The following is a 15,356-nucleotide window of genomic DNA, read 5'->3' on the forward strand; positions in this document are numbered from 1 at the left end:
AAATGTAGAATAGTTGTGTTCTGTAGTATACTTGTTTTGTGTTGTGTTCTGTAGTATATGAGTTTTGTTAAAATATGTTTAAACTCGGAAGTAACTAAAAATGAAACCGAAAATATTTTAAAGTCTAAAACTCAGATTTGATTGGTGATAAATGCAACTTAATTGCTTGCTACCTTCCTAACTCCTCTGAGTTGATAGGTTTAAATGTATGTCCATTGCTTTCTACCTTCCTAACTCCTCTGAGTTGATTGGTTGTAAATGTAACTTAGCTAAAAATCCCCTACTTAAGTCTCTGTGATGCTAAAATATAGTGACACAGAGCATTGTATAACCATGGATACCACCTCTGGTTTTGTTAACCTACTCAATAACCAATCGTTTGTTGACCTTGATTCACCCGAACCTGCTTGGTTTAGTACGACCCCTAGTTCTGATCAGTTTGCTGTCAAGGAGAGGAGGAAGTGGTCTCCGATAGAGGATAAAATCCTGATTGGAGCATGGCTTAACACCAGTAAAGACCCTGTGGTGAGCAACGAGCAAAAAGTAGGTGCTTTCTGGAAGAGGATCCAATAGTACTACAACTCAAGCCCTCAGCTCGTTGGGACAACACCTAGAGAGCTTGGTCAGTGCAAGCAGAGGTGGGCTAGGATCAACGAGCAAGTATGCAAGTTTGTTGGATGCTTTGAAGCGGCTTGAGGAAGCAGCGTAGTGGTCAAAATGATGATGATGTGATGAAAGCTGCCCTTGATATCTTCTACAATGATTACTCCATCAAGTTCAAGTTGGAACATGCGTGGAGGGAGTTGCGGCATGACAAGAAATGGTGCTCCACCTTTCTCGCTAAGGACACTGTGAAGGAAAAGAGGAAACAAACGGTGGAGGTTGATGGAGAAGACGAGGTGGGAGCAGCAGAGCCTAGACCTATGGGTGTCAAGGCCAGTAAAGCTGCTAGTAAGAGGAAGAAGAGTGGTAGAGAAGAGGAGTTGGAAAAGTTACAGGGAATATTGGAAAAGAAAGACAAAATATCTAAACAGAAAGTTCTTGAGCGTTTACTTGCCAAAAATGATCCACTCTCTGAGATGGAAACTTCTTTAAAACTGAAACTGGTGTCTGAGATGTTATGATGTTTAGTAGAGTAGTTTAAGGTATTAAACTTGTTTTGAGTTGTTGTTTGTTGTGATTGGTATTATACTTTGCTAACTCTTATTTTATTTGATGTTGCAGGTTCAGTACAAGGTCTCTGTCTTTTCAACCACGGATGCATTTGGTGTAGTGAAAGTGTTTTGCAGTTGAAGCCATGTGAACAAAGTCACGGGTGAAAGTGTTTTGTTGTTTTCCCAAGTCACAGATTGTGCTACTATCTTTTCCAAGTCACGGATTGTACTATGTTTTCCAAGTCACGGATGTTCTGTTTCAGGTCACGGATTGTATAAGTGAAAGTCTTTTGTGTAGTTTTAGCGATGTATCCCAAGAACTTTCTTTTCTTAGCTTTTCTGCTCGTATGAACTTGTAATCTCTTCTTCGAACTTGTAACTCCAAACAAGTTCCTTCTCTTTTAATGACAAGCTCATTGTGTTTAATTTTTAACTACAAACAAGTTGCTTCTCCAAACGTTTTCCAAGTCACAGGGTAAAACACATCTCTTTAATCTTCTTGGCTCACGCAATATATCACAAGGAAGGAGCAGGTAACACGAGCTTCATCCACATACGTAAATCAATACTAAGTTTATAAAGAGATAGTCAGATAGTCATGCTTTGTTTTCAGGAGGGATTAGCAAAATTGTAAGTGAAGAAATAAAATGTCATCATCGTCATCCGATGAAGTGGAAGAAAGATTGGACGAAATTATCGACGATATCATAGACGAAACCTACAACAACATTGTGGAAGCCCAACCCAAAAAGCAGAGGAAACGCGCTTATATAGAACGAGACCGCGAATTAGGACACAACCGATTATGGAATGATTACTTCAACGAAGATGCGACATTCCCGACATATTTATTTAGACGCCGTTTCCGTATGAACAAAGAATTATTCTTGCGTATTGTCCATCGCCTCTCAGAATACGTTCCATTCTTTCAACAAAGAAGAGATGCAACGGGGAGGTTTGGTCTTTCTCCACTACAGAAATGTACGGCAGCAATTCGTCTCCTTGCTTATGGTAATGCAGCTGACGCGGTTGATGAATATCTCAGAGTTGGTGAAAGCACAGCAATTTCGTGTTTAGAGCATTTTAATGAAGGAATAATCCGGTTATTTGGTGATGAGTATCTACGAAGACCGCCAGCAGAGGATCTTCAACGACTACTCCATATTGGAGAGATACGCGGGTTTCCTGGGATGGTAGGACGCATCGACTGTATGCATTGGAGGTGGAAAAATTGCCCAACCTCATGGAAAGGACAATACACCCGGGGATCAACAAAACCGTCAATTGTCTTAGAGGCTGTAGCTTCACAAGATCTTTGGATATGACACGCTTTCTTCGGTCTTCCAGATACCTTAAACGATATTAATGTCCTAGATTGGTCTCCTGTCTTTGATGACATTATTCAAGGTCGAGCTCCGAGGGTAGAATATGTGGTCAACAGACACATGTATAATTTGGCGTACTACCTAACAGACGGTATTTATCCAAACTGGTCAACATTTATCCAATCTATCTCACTCCCTCAAGGTCCTAAAGCAGAGTTATTTGCTAAATTTCAAGAATCAACCCGAAAAGATGTCGAGCGGGCTTTTGGAGTTTTGCAATCTCGATTTGCAATTGTGAAAAACCCGGCTCTTTCATGGGACCATGATAAGATAGGGAAGACTATGAGAGCATGCATCATACTACACAATATGATAGTCGAAAATGAACGAGCTGGATACAACACTCAGTACGATACATCTGAATTTGAAGAAGGAGATGTAACCAGCAGTTCACGGGTGCATAAGTCTCGTGGTACGGACATCCCTCCAAGCATCACTGAAATTCGTGCCAATCGGGTCCAGGTTCGCGAGACGGAAACACATCACCAATTGAATAATGATTTAATTGAAAATATTTGGAACAAATTTGGTGATGAAAATTAATAATTGTTGTATTTCATATTTAATCATGTAATAAATAAATATTTCAATTTAACATGTTTTAATTTTTTTTTTTAATATTTCACATGTTTTCAAATTTATTATTTTTTTATTCTTAAAGATTCCTAATTGGATAACACCATTGAACATACTAATTTGATTAGAATCCTTAACTATTTAAAAAAAAATATATTATTATAATATTCCTAAGGATTATAATGGTGAATACACCATTGGAGATGGTCTTGCGATTCTCATAAAAGGGTTTCAGCCTCTTTCTCGTTGGAGGCTCTTATCTTTCGTTTTAGAAAATGAAGCTTACATCCATCTGGAATCGCATAGAATACGCCTCGTAAAATCTCGTCTTTTGCAAGGAGTTCTATTGATTCCCAGTAAAGGGGGCTCGCAATGACCATCTCTTAACCACCCCCACTCTCTTAACGAGATTAGCCATTTGATCATCAATGGATAGTTTGGTTCCAGGGGCCGACGGAGGTGACGACCAACGGGGTCACGTGCCCCCTACTAAAACTTAATTTTTCATAGGTAATTAGCTCAGAATCTTAATTTTCTGTAAGAAATGAGTTCAAATTTTACACATGTGCCCCCAACTAAATTAAAATTTATGAAAGTGCCCCCGACTAAAAGTTATTCTAGATCCGCCCCTGAGACTTCCACGTCCACCACTTTGATTACTTGCATTAGTCACTGCGCTGAATTTAGATGCCATGTTGTGATACAAAATCTGCATGTTTATCAAAATAGAAAAACATCAGTTTACAAACCACCCAGACTATATCAAATCAACCAAAAAGACTCGTTCATGGATCCAGCCTTTTTGAAACGTGTCAACAAACAATCCAGCTGAAATTTTGACCTCTTTATCCATATGCAGATATAACATTTGAAAACTAAAATCATATAACCAGAGAGAGTAAAGAAACTAGAAACTAAACGAAAAACCGGAACACAAGCACACAACCATTAAATAAAAAAATCGAACTTAGGGAGAGTAACAAAAACTAACCTGAACAAACAGATCTCTCACTCAAAGGCAGCGAGAAAGATAACCACACAGCAAGAAGATAATGATGAAGTGAAATCTTGAGCAAGATAACAATTACTACCGTTTTCGAGAATGGGTGATTCTAAAAGACGTCATGCATGCGTTCATGGGAAAGTGTATGCCGAATATTATGGCCAATCACAAATTGTTGGTGTGAATGCCATATTTCAATTTGACAAAATTTAACGGAATAGAACCGACTGGAATAGGGCAAAAGAACAAAAACTAACATACATCCAGTTTAAACATCCATTATAAATCAAACTAGATTTTGTGCGGATATTTTATCATTTCATAAATGCATTGATATATTTAAAATATTTGTAATAATATCAAATACATTTATGAAATGAAATAAAACTCGTATATGTGATTTGCTTAATACATTTTACTTTGTTAATATTTTTATTATTTACAAATATATTTTCGAGTTAGATCTAATAAAATAATAATCTGAAACAATCAAATGAAGAACCTGCTCCAAAATATGTTGTTTCTTTAATTTGTACATTGTTCATATAATTAATTTTTAAAATTTATTTATTTATATTATAGAAAATATCTATGTTTAAGATAATTTTATATTTACATGTTGTGTTTAAGAAAATATACTTTAACATATATCATTTTAGCATTTTACGGGATTTATAAGTAAAAACATTATTTTGTTTAAATAATCTAGCCCTACTATTTTAGTAAATTTTATATAGCATCTATCATATTATTTTAGTAAATTTTATTGATATAGGATTTTTTTTATGTTATGATATTAATTTTTTTAATTAAGATTTCAAAATATTATATTACTTTAATTTTTATAACATATAGTTTGTTTTTCCGTGATGCATTTCAAAAAGTTATTCTTTATTATCGATGATTTTATCTTTTGTAAAATTTTAAATATTATCATTTTGAGTTTAAATATTTATTTTTAAAATTGTATATTTTGTCAAGAAAACTTTAGAAAATTACACAACTATTATTTAGTTTGGAAGATTATATAAATTTTGAATTAATTTTTGTTACTACATTATTTTATTAAAAAAATTGAACTTTTGGTAATGTTTTCTAATTTTTTCTCAACATATTTTTTTAATAATAAAAAAATAATTATAATTAAAATTTTATTTGTCATTAATATTTTAAATTAATTATTAAAATTTCATAGTATTCTAATAACATATTTTTAAAATAGTATATGAACTAAAGGTTATTATATATCCTTATATGTTTGTGTATAACATTCTTAAACAATATATTGTTGAGAGTTTCAAAATAAATAAAAAGATAACATGTAGTATTAAATAAAAGTTTAACCTATGTTAATAAATTTATTTTTGTATAAATATATTATATAGTTTACGAAATTTAACTCATTTTAATGATGACTGATAATTTATTCCAGTGATTTTTTTGAAAAAAAATTGTTAATTAGCTAATTAATATAATTTTGTCATATTTAAGGGTTTTTTGCAAATGACTCAAAACTTGAAGTCAAACACAAAACTAACCCATATTATTTTTGGAACTTTAACTTGCCTCTTTCACCCCCAAAGTTCAGATTATTCACGAAAATGCATCACTTTTTTTTTTCCTTTTTTTTGAAAATGCATATTTTACTCTATCACCCTCATCTTCCTCAAGTATTCACAATATTGCCATTGCTATCAATACACCAACCACCATGAACAACCAATTTGAAGCTTTTAATGCACCTAAAAATCGATCTACACTTTTTCTTTCTCAATTCTTATGAACCAAAAACAACATATCTTTACTTTCTCTCCATATTCATTAAAAAAAAACCCAAGATTTTGATTCTAAAATTTTTATGGTTCATAGAGCCATTGAAGCTTACGATTCTTGGTGGGTCACTTTTGTTTGAGATTCTGGGTGCTTAGAGAAGACTTTTGTGTGCTAAACAAGTTATCTCACTGGTTGAAACAATGAAATTAGTTTTTTTCCAGATCTGCTCGTCCAGACGACTTCCCCGGAAGTCTTCTGGCTGTAGACGACTTACATGGAAGTCTTTTGGTCAATGCAGAGGTTAATTTTGCAATTGACTTTTAAATGTGTTTTTCTAGACAACTTACATGGAAGTCGTCAATCTTTGTTTGTGTCAGAAATTTGACTTTTCTTGGACGAGAAAATTAAAAAGTCAATATTTTGTTATACCTAGACGACTTTCATGTAAGTCGTCTCAAGTTAATTTTGCAATTGGAAAATAAAATAAAAAAATTATTTTTGTCTAGACGACTTCCACGAAAGTCGTCCATGATTTTATTCCGAGATTCTGGTCAAACCTTGCTTATCTTGGACGACTTCCATGTAAGTCGTCGGACGGACGACTTCCGTGTAAGTCGTCTAGAAAAATATAATTTTTTTTGTTTTATTTTTCAATTGCAAAACTAACCTGAGACGACTTACACAAAAGTCGTCTAGGTATAACAAAATATTGATTTTTTTAATTTTCTACTCGATGTAAGTCGTCCAGGAAAAGTCAAATTTCTGACACAATCCGGTCAAATGCAAAACTAGCCTATTTTCCCTAGACGACTTACATGGAAGTCGTCTCGAATTTTTTTTTAACAATCAAAGATGGACGACTTCCATGTAAGTCGTCTAGGTTAAAAATCAATTGCAAAACTAACCTAAATGGACGATTACCTAGAAGTCTACCAGACGACCTCCGTGGAAGTCGTCTGCGTCAATGTTTAATAAACTTTCATTTTCTCTAAAACTATAAAGACTTTTTAATTTTTTTTGTTAATTCATTTATATTAGTCAATATTAGGGCTACTGAATGAAATTTATAACTTAATTGGTGATATTTATAAGGTTACCAACATTCATGCTTAGTAAAGTTTCTAGCTAATTAAGAAGACCTCCGCGGAAGTCTTCTACGTTAGTTTTTGTAAATTTGTTAAGTAACTTTAAGATATGTTTATTTAATTTTCAAAAGTATTAAATAACTTCAAGAATATCAAGTAACATGGTTTAATGTGTTTTCTCAGATCATAAAATATACTTTTTACTTATGTTTTTAATGAAAGTGTTCTAGATTTGAACTTATGTAATTTTTTATCTTTTGTCAATTTGACTAAGTTTTATTGAGAATTCTTCTCCCTTAGTTATAATAAATTTGATTAATTTTTTGTGTTATTGTGTTTTGTATTGAAGTTGTATCAATAACTTCAATTATGTCAAGTAATTTTGGCATGATAATGTCGTGGAAAATGAACATATTTACCAAACTTTTTCATTAACATCTCTTCAAATTTACAAAAAAAAATCACAACTAAAGGAGTAAACATACAAATCATAAAACAGACCACAAACAAAACTATTATAGATCATTCCTTTACAAAGACAAGGTTAGACTCCACTTGATATGGAAGAAGACCCCGTCAGAAGACTTCCCGAAAGTTGTCTGGAAGACTTCTTTGAAGTCGTCTGGAAGACTTCCTGAAAGTTGTCTAGCTCATTATATTTTAGAAGACTTCCGAGAAGACTTTCCATAGGTCTTCCATAGTCTGATCCAGATCTGAAAAACATGTATATCAAACCCAGATCTGTAAAACCTGCATATCATATCAAAAAACGTTCAAATGACTTAAAACAGAGAAAATGAGTGGAAAATTAGATATACATACTTTTATAGAACACACAAAGTACATATCCAAGTGGAAGATGAGAACCATCTGATTAAAACATGCAACAAAAAGATAGATTAGTGAGAAAGACATGAGACAAAAACGAAAAATTCATATAAAGTTTAGTGTTTTCAAGTCAAAGAGATTAGAGTGGGTTTTGAGAGTTTTAGTTTGGGAAAAAAGTACAAATTTTATGCAACAGGAGGTTATCGAATGAAGAAAATCAACATAAGAACTTACCAAAACGCTCAGATCTATTATGAAAAGGAGACATGTGAGAAGACTCCGTCAGAAGACTTTCTGGAAGTCGTCTGGAAGTCTTCTAGCCCAGAAGTTTTCCAGATCTGAGAAACCTGCATATCCAAATCCAGATCTGAAAAACATGCATCTCCAAAAACGTTCAAATGGCTTTAAAACAGAGAAAATAAGTGGAAGATGAGAACCATGTGATGAAAAACCTGCAAAACAAGATAAACTAGTGAGAAAGACATGAGACAAAAACAATAAATTGATATAAAGTTTGGTGTTTATAAGTTCAAAGAGATTAGAGAGAGGTTGGAGAGTTTTAGAATGAGGAACATACCATTTTTGTTGCAGCCATTTTAGAGGAGGAGAGATAATGTCTAATTTTTTTTTAATAAATGGAGACAAAAATTCCAATAAGGTTAAATATTTTCGATCAGAAGACTTACTAGACGACTTACTTGTAAGTCGCCCAGAAGACTTCAATATTTTTAGCGGGAAACTAGAATATTTTTAGCGGAAAACTAAAATATTTTTAGCGGGAGTTAGAAGACTTCCCAAACGACTTACATGTTAGTCGTCTAGACCCTAAACATAACCCGTGAACTAAATTAACTAACTAAACACTTCATAAAATCAAATTAAACTTAAAAAATGTTTATTATACACAGAAATAATCACATGTAGATAACAATTTAATTTTTCAAAAAAACATTTAAGCTTTCCAAAATCTAACCCTAAAAATACATACAATACTACAACATATGTTGTCAAACCCTAGACCAAAGAATATCATGATTCACTACTTTCACTCATCTATGTTGAAAACAATTCAATTTTATTATATCTTAATTTTCATCACTTAAAACCGTTTATAATTACATGATTTTAATTTTTCGCTTATCAAAATATTTTTTACAAAATTTATAAATTATTTTTATGATCAACTATACCAGACGACTTCTGTAGACGTCGTCCAGAAGACTTAACATAATCTCATAAGACTCAGAAGACTTAGCGGGGATATATTCGTAAAAATGCGTTATGTTTTTTTGTTTGGTCACAAGAGGATGGCTGTAATTTCACAAGGCTTTTGGGTTACTTTTGCATTTAATTCAAGTTTGGATATACTTTTGCAATTAAAATCAAGTTTTGAGTCATATTTGGTAAATTTTCTCATATTTAATTCATAAATCACTTCTATTTTTATATAATACTGAATATAATTATAAAATTTATAAAAAATAGTATATAATTTTTTTTCTTGTTTTAGAATAATGTTTTAATTAAAATGTATTTATAATAATATTGTATTATTAATTACAAAATTAATTAATGTTCTATTTTATAAAAAAATATTTGAATTTTTAGTAATATTTTGTTAAATTCTTTCTCAACAGATTTTGTTATAATTAAATTTATAGTTGGTTTACAATTAGTGTAAATAATCGAATATATCATATTAAAAATTTTTGAAATGGTTCTACTATGACTTGTTAATATTTGATAAAAATAAAACCCTCAATTAATATTAATAGATTAAATATATAGTGAGGTTTTATATTTTATTCGACCGATTAATACATGTTTGGCAATAATATTTTTTGTTCACTCTAAGCCCAAGGAGAATGAAATAGTGTAGCGGATAAGTGTTCCCACAAGCTTATGTCTTTGTTTCAGTATACCCCAAATTTGGATTTACAGAACATAAGTTTCACTCATATGCCAAGAAAGGTACGCTATAGATTGCCTGTTATCTTTACACATATAGTCTGATGATGTTTAGATCTTTTGATTTTATTCACTAATAGAGTAATAGTTATGCAGCATCCATCAGAACCGTGCCGTAGTGTTTAGAGATCTAAAGTAAACATATATATTTACACCAAAAAAAAAAAAAAAAAGTAAACATATATATATCACGAAAAACATTATTGAAAACACATAAACAATAACATTTCATGTTACATTACAATAACATTTCATATTACGTAAAACTAAAAGGCAGGTTATTCAGCAAATATAAAATTCAAGCACACAGAAATAAACACTGAACATGAAACATATCCCACAACATCAAAGTCAAGCAAAACAAGATGAAACCCTGACACTGAAAAACATAATTCCATCAATAATCATAAAGGGGTTCATAAGAAAGTTCCCTCTCTTCCATATTGGAGGCTTTTATCTTTCGTTTTAGATAATGCAGCTTACATCGATCTGGAAGCGCATAGAATATGCCTCGTGAAACCTCGTCTTTCGCAAGGAATTCTATAGATTCCCAGTAGAGGGGGCTCTTAAGAACCAACCCATTGACCTCCCCTACTCGGATAACAAGAACGGCCATTCTCTCTTCCATCGATTGTTGGGATCGAAAACATTCATTAGTCACTGCGCTAGGTCTATATGCCATGTCTGTCTGATACAAAATCTGCATGTTAATCAAAAACCAAAGATATTACTTTTCAAAGTTAAAACAGAATATAAAACAAAGTGAAACACAGATCCAGCTGAAAGTTGAGGTACTTTTTCATTTAATAAAAATTTGGAAAAAGTCATGAACACATATGACTAAAGGAGGAGTGTCCAGAGATGTAAACAAAGAACTCAAAACATAAGACTTACAAAACCTCAAAGAATCAGAGTTATCATCAGAAAGTGAACTAACATATAGAGAAAAACAAACCAGGACAAGCAGATCTTAAAGAAAAAGCAGAGATAAAGAGAAGACCACTGCTGCTGCTGCAAAAAGTGTTATTTTACTCACCCGAGAATGTTGAGATTTTGATCTCCCGTCACACACTAAACAATAAATCTTTGTTCTTCTCTTACAAGAAACTTTAGAGAGATAGCCGCTTGATCTTACGTTACAAGGTATAGGAGAAAGATATACTGTATATATATATATATATATATATATATATATGCATCTATTTATCTAACCCTAAAAACCTTTAACGTTGTCTTCTGTCTGTGGACTTCGCAGGTGCAGCCCATCTTCTCTATTTATCCTTCTTGTAAAGCTGTAGGCCCATCTCTTTACCCTTCTCATATTTTCTCTTTTTTATTAAAAGTGGTTTCAAGGAATTAAGCAATGATGATGTGTACCATTTAGTGGCCCATTTCTCTCATTCAAGCCCAAGTTACTGAGAGGTTAGTAAACTTGGCGGCAAAGCATTGACTAAGGCACGTGGAACCACGAAACCTACTTTACCCGCCAAAGTCGCCGCCCTTTACCAAGTCCACAAGTTTTTTTTATAATGATTTTATTAGTATTTACTTATTTAGTAAACTGATGAATTTAAAAAACACTAGTAAAAGAGAGTATGAGTGAGGAGTAACCGTAAGCAGAGTAAATATAGGGTCATTTATAAATTAATTATTATTCCAAAATTAATTGATCCGCATTAACTATAAAACGCTACCAAACAATAACATAAAAGTGACGGTTACTCTTATGTTTAGTACTAAACCATGCTTATAGGCACAATTTACATGGTAAAAAAACACACACAATTAACTTTATAATAAAGACAACTATTTATATATTTAAAGTTCTTATTTTCAAATGCCTATTTTTATTTGACATTTATTTACACGTCTAAAATCTTATAAATGTCAATCACCGATTTTTTTTTTAATTTTGACAATGGCTCTGTATTAAAAATATATTATAATAAATGAATGATGCCCTGATAATAGGAAGGTCGTTACAAAAAAAATAACTAAAACCCTGAGTAACGGCTCCTTCGTTTCCGCTCTAAAACCCTAACCTTTTCCTCTCCAATATATATGCCTACGAGACAGTTAACGAGTAATACAACTTACAACGTTGAAGTCTGCTTGAATTAAAACAAAAGACACGACATTATCCTCTATAATCAATCTCCAGGTCTTTTACACTCTCTCACATATCCTCTCTTGTCTTTTCTTTTTTGTCTAATTTGTATCTATAGATAAAATCTATTAGCTCGTTACTAGTTATTAAAGCTTAATTAAGCTTACTAATCATCTATTAAAAATACTTTGTAACTCCTACTGATTGCTTCACCTTCTTCTGTAGGTTTCATCTTTTCGATGTCGTCCATGGATTGTTTAAGCCACTTCTTTAACTGGGATCAACCTATCCAGCTCCAGGATTGCTTTATTCCTGATATGGATATGATTATCCCAGAAACCGCCAGTTTCTTCTTCCAATCTCAACCGCAATTGCAGTTTGACCAGCCATTGTTTCAAGAAGAAGCTCCTTCACAACGCTTGTTAGAGCTCACTCACTTTGACGCTTTCTGCGACCAGTTCCTTCCTTCACAAGAAATCTTTCTTCCTTACCCTAAAGCTGAAACATTCGACGAGTCACACAACATGGATTCCCTCCTTCCCACGTCAAAACGCCAGAAACTCTTTAACTCAAGCTACCATTGGAACACTCACAACCATTTCCCAAGCCCTAACATTGATTTCGTTCCAGAAGCTTTCATCTTCCCGGAGTTTACGGTTCCGGATTTCCCCTTAGTGTTCGAGGCAGGGCGAGGAGATCAAGAAAGCACCAAGAAACCAACGCTTTCATCTCAGAGCATCGCGGCTCGAGAGAGGAGAAGAAGAATTGCGGACAAGACTCAGGAGCTCACGAAACTCATCCCTGGTGGTCAGAAACTTAACACCGCCGAGATGTTCCAAGCCGCTGCTAAGTATGTCAAGTTCTTGCAAAGCCAAGTTGGGATTCTCCAAATGATGCAGACCGCAAAGAAGGTAACAGTAAACAGCTTACCAAATAATAATACAAATTAATTGAAACCCTTATCGTATTTTCTCACTGAGATGGTTGTTAATCTTCAGACGCAGGGTATCTCTGATGCGGAAATAGAAACTCAGGTTTTGCTTGGATCACAAGCAATCCAGGAGAAGCTATCAACGGAGGAAGTATGTTTGGTTCCGTGTCAAATGGTTCGAGAGCTAACAAGTGAAGAATCCATTTGGAGAAACCCTAAGATTTCTTGTGAGATCACCAAGCTACTGTCTACAGATCTGGCTAATTAGTTTTAGCTTCAAGCCTGAAATTCTCAAGTCTCAGTGCCACTATTTGTCTATGTTCTTGCTTATTTGTGTTCTTAGTTTGTGTTTTGTATTGATGGTTAGTGGCTAATTATCCTGGTTAATCTCCTCTTAACTAGGAGCTAATACTTTGTTTGTATTAGTCTTATGCGTTAGGCATTAGCTATGGTTCATGTATTAGCTATCGTCAGACATTTTTCTGGTTAGATAATTTATCCCCGCATGTTGATTTTACATAAACAAAAATAACAATTTTGGGGGCTTTATTTCCTTTGTTGGTTTTACAAGTACAAAGCCCGAACAACCATACTAAACAAACTCTGATCCAATCCACGTCGGTAAGGGGCCGTCGAGTGATTGATGCCTAAATTTTGGGATTTTCTAGTTTAATATTTGTAATTTTTACATATCAGATGTGTGTTGACTTATAAGAAATACATAAAACACAGAAACAGATGCGGGGGTTAATTTCTGGTAAAGGAAAAAAACAAAAAGATTAGATTAGATGTGTATATATTTGATGAAAAAAGAGATTAGATGTGAATATATTTGATCAGGAAAAAAAAAGATTAGATGTGTATATATATATTTGATTGAGGAATATATCGTTACGGTCCTCGTTAGAGAATTCATCATTGCTTTTACGAATAAGAATATCATCAGTATTGACATACACATCAATCTTATCCTACTACTTTCTTCGCCATAATGTTATTCTGTCGGTATATATATAATTTACTAATTGTTCATAATTTAATTTATATATTTTGGAGGAATTAGTCTTGTAATTATCAGTAAACTATCTTTATCACCGGCTTATTCTTCTTTTTAGGATTTAAGGTTTTAACGAAGCTAGCTAGTCTAAAGAGCTTTCATGATGCAACTTAAACCACTATATTTTATCAATTATCATAAACATTCTCAACTTTATTTATATAACTAAACTGCCCCATAATTATACCCATGTAAAATGGTAATCATTCTCATTATTAATATATAAAAGATGGTGACGCCAAATAGTATCATCCACAAGCCTATTTTCCCACTAAAATTTTCGTCCAAAGTATCATTTTGGCCTCTCATTCTCTGTCCCATCGTGAGAGAATAAAAATTAAAAACCATAGAAAAGTAAATATTATGATAATTAAACGTGTTATATTCGACTGTTCTTTTCTCCATGCCCCTCATCAAATCAAACACCTTTTACAAATACATTATTTTTTGAACTTCTGATGCAACTTTTCTTTCTATCAATCAGAGTCCGATGGATTTGACAAATCTTAAGGTCACTATTTCCAGAATAATTTTGATCAAAAGTTGAGATCCCACACACTCATAATCTTTTTAATCTAGCGGTGATTTAACTTTTCATGATTATTTAATTTCAGTAAAGTATGTGTACACAGACGTAAAAACGGAGTGTTAATCTAAACTTTCTTGTGAATATTTGGATTTTATATTTTTTTATGAGACGAAAATTTTGTTTTTACTGTTTTATTCCATCATTTTTTTTTCAGACACGGACATTATGCCACTGTAAATATACTACACATGAATTCAGTTGACTGTAAATGCAATCCGTAATAATCAGAGTTCGCTTCAGTATCGTGATGGGTCTTTAGAAACAAAAAGTTAAGACGGCTCTTAAACAATGCAGTTTGTTATTCTCCGAATACGATGCAGCTTTTGTTTCCAGTTTCTCTATAGACAAGTGACAAACATCATAGTATCATACATTCATACTCACTCAAAAGTCAGAGTGAATAATGATTATTATATCGAATAATAATAATAATTAATTATAATATTCGAATTTAATTTTGCCCGTAAGAAAAGCCATGAAACTAGGGCTTTCTTCCTACCTTTCGAGATCATTCACATGCATGGTCAGAAAGATAAATTATTCTCACCATCACTAATTGTTTCATATATATTATATCGATCATACGATAGAGGCTTTTAAAAAAAAAACGATAGAGTTAGGTAGCTTGCATAGCTCCAATCATGCGACATAACTATACTCCTGAAAGAAAACTGAATCAGAAGTGTTCATTCACATACAAGTCCAGACATATAAAATAGGTTGTGAATGAGAAATGTGAAAGTAAAAAAGAGTAAAACACTAACTGTGTAAATTTTTACTTTTAATTATAACTTATTCAAGTAAATAATTTGCACTAAAGTATAAGTAATGTATGTTTTTTTGTTTGAAAACCTTTATGAGTGTAAGGATGGAAGTGTTTTATAAAAGAAAAAAGCACAT

At 32.7% G+C, this 15,356-nt stretch overlaps 2 protein-coding genes, 1 long non-coding RNA gene and 1 pseudogene across 3 annotated transcripts; 3 read left to right on the top strand and 1 right to left on the bottom strand.

The window, feature by feature from the left end:
- Positions 1-333: 333 nt before the first annotated feature.
- LOC106448866 (glutathione S-transferase T2-like) lies at positions 334-1,293 on the top strand. Its single transcript, XM_013890694.1, has 3 exons — positions 334-572; positions 689-1,106; positions 1,225-1,293. The coding sequence occupies exons 1-3, from the start codon at positions 334-336 to the stop codon at positions 1,291-1,293; spliced, it is 726 nt and encodes a 241-aa protein (XP_013746148.1).
- Positions 1,294-1,801: 508 nt separating this feature from the next.
- LOC125586217 lies at positions 1,802-2,479 on the top strand. The gene has a single exon (XM_048756062.1). The coding sequence runs from the start codon at positions 1,802-1,804 to the stop codon at positions 2,477-2,479; it is 678 nt and encodes a 225-aa protein (XP_048612019.1).
- Positions 2,480-10,003: 7,524 nt separating this feature from the next.
- LOC125585618 lies at positions 10,004-10,942 on the bottom strand. Its single transcript, XR_007322610.1, has 2 exons — positions 10,809-10,942; positions 10,004-10,472 (listed from the first exon to the last, which is right to left on the bottom strand). It is a non-coding gene; the product is annotated as an uncharacterized LOC125585618 (long non-coding RNA).
- A 1,011-nt stretch (positions 10,943-11,953) lies between these two features.
- On the top strand, positions 11,954-14,429 carry LOC106450188 (annotated as a pseudogene).
- Positions 14,430-15,356: the final 927 nt, after the last annotated feature.

This window comes from Brassica napus, chromosome C4, assembly GCF_020379485.1.
Source record: "Brassica napus cultivar Da-Ae chromosome C4, Da-Ae, whole genome shotgun sequence".
Taxonomy (NCBI): Eukaryota; Viridiplantae; Streptophyta; class Magnoliopsida; order Brassicales; family Brassicaceae; genus Brassica; species Brassica napus.

Bases quoted from the DNA above. Each gene is read 5' to 3' on its own strand.
- LOC106448866 (XM_013890694.1), top strand. From the start codon at position 334: ATGGATACCACCTCTGGTTTTGTTAACCTACTCAATAACCAATCGTTT. The intron at 573-688 runs GTACTACAACTC...GATGCTTTGAAG, and splicing joins TTCTGGAAGAGGATCCAATA to CGGCTTGAGGAAGCAGCGTA. The intron at 1,107-1,224 runs GTGTCTGAGATG...TTGATGTTGCAG, and splicing joins CTTCTTTAAAACTGAAACTG to GTTCAGTACAAGGTCTCTGT.
- LOC125586217 (XM_048756062.1), top strand. From the start codon at position 1,802: ATGTCATCATCGTCATCCGATGAAGTGGAAGAAAGATTGGACGAAATT.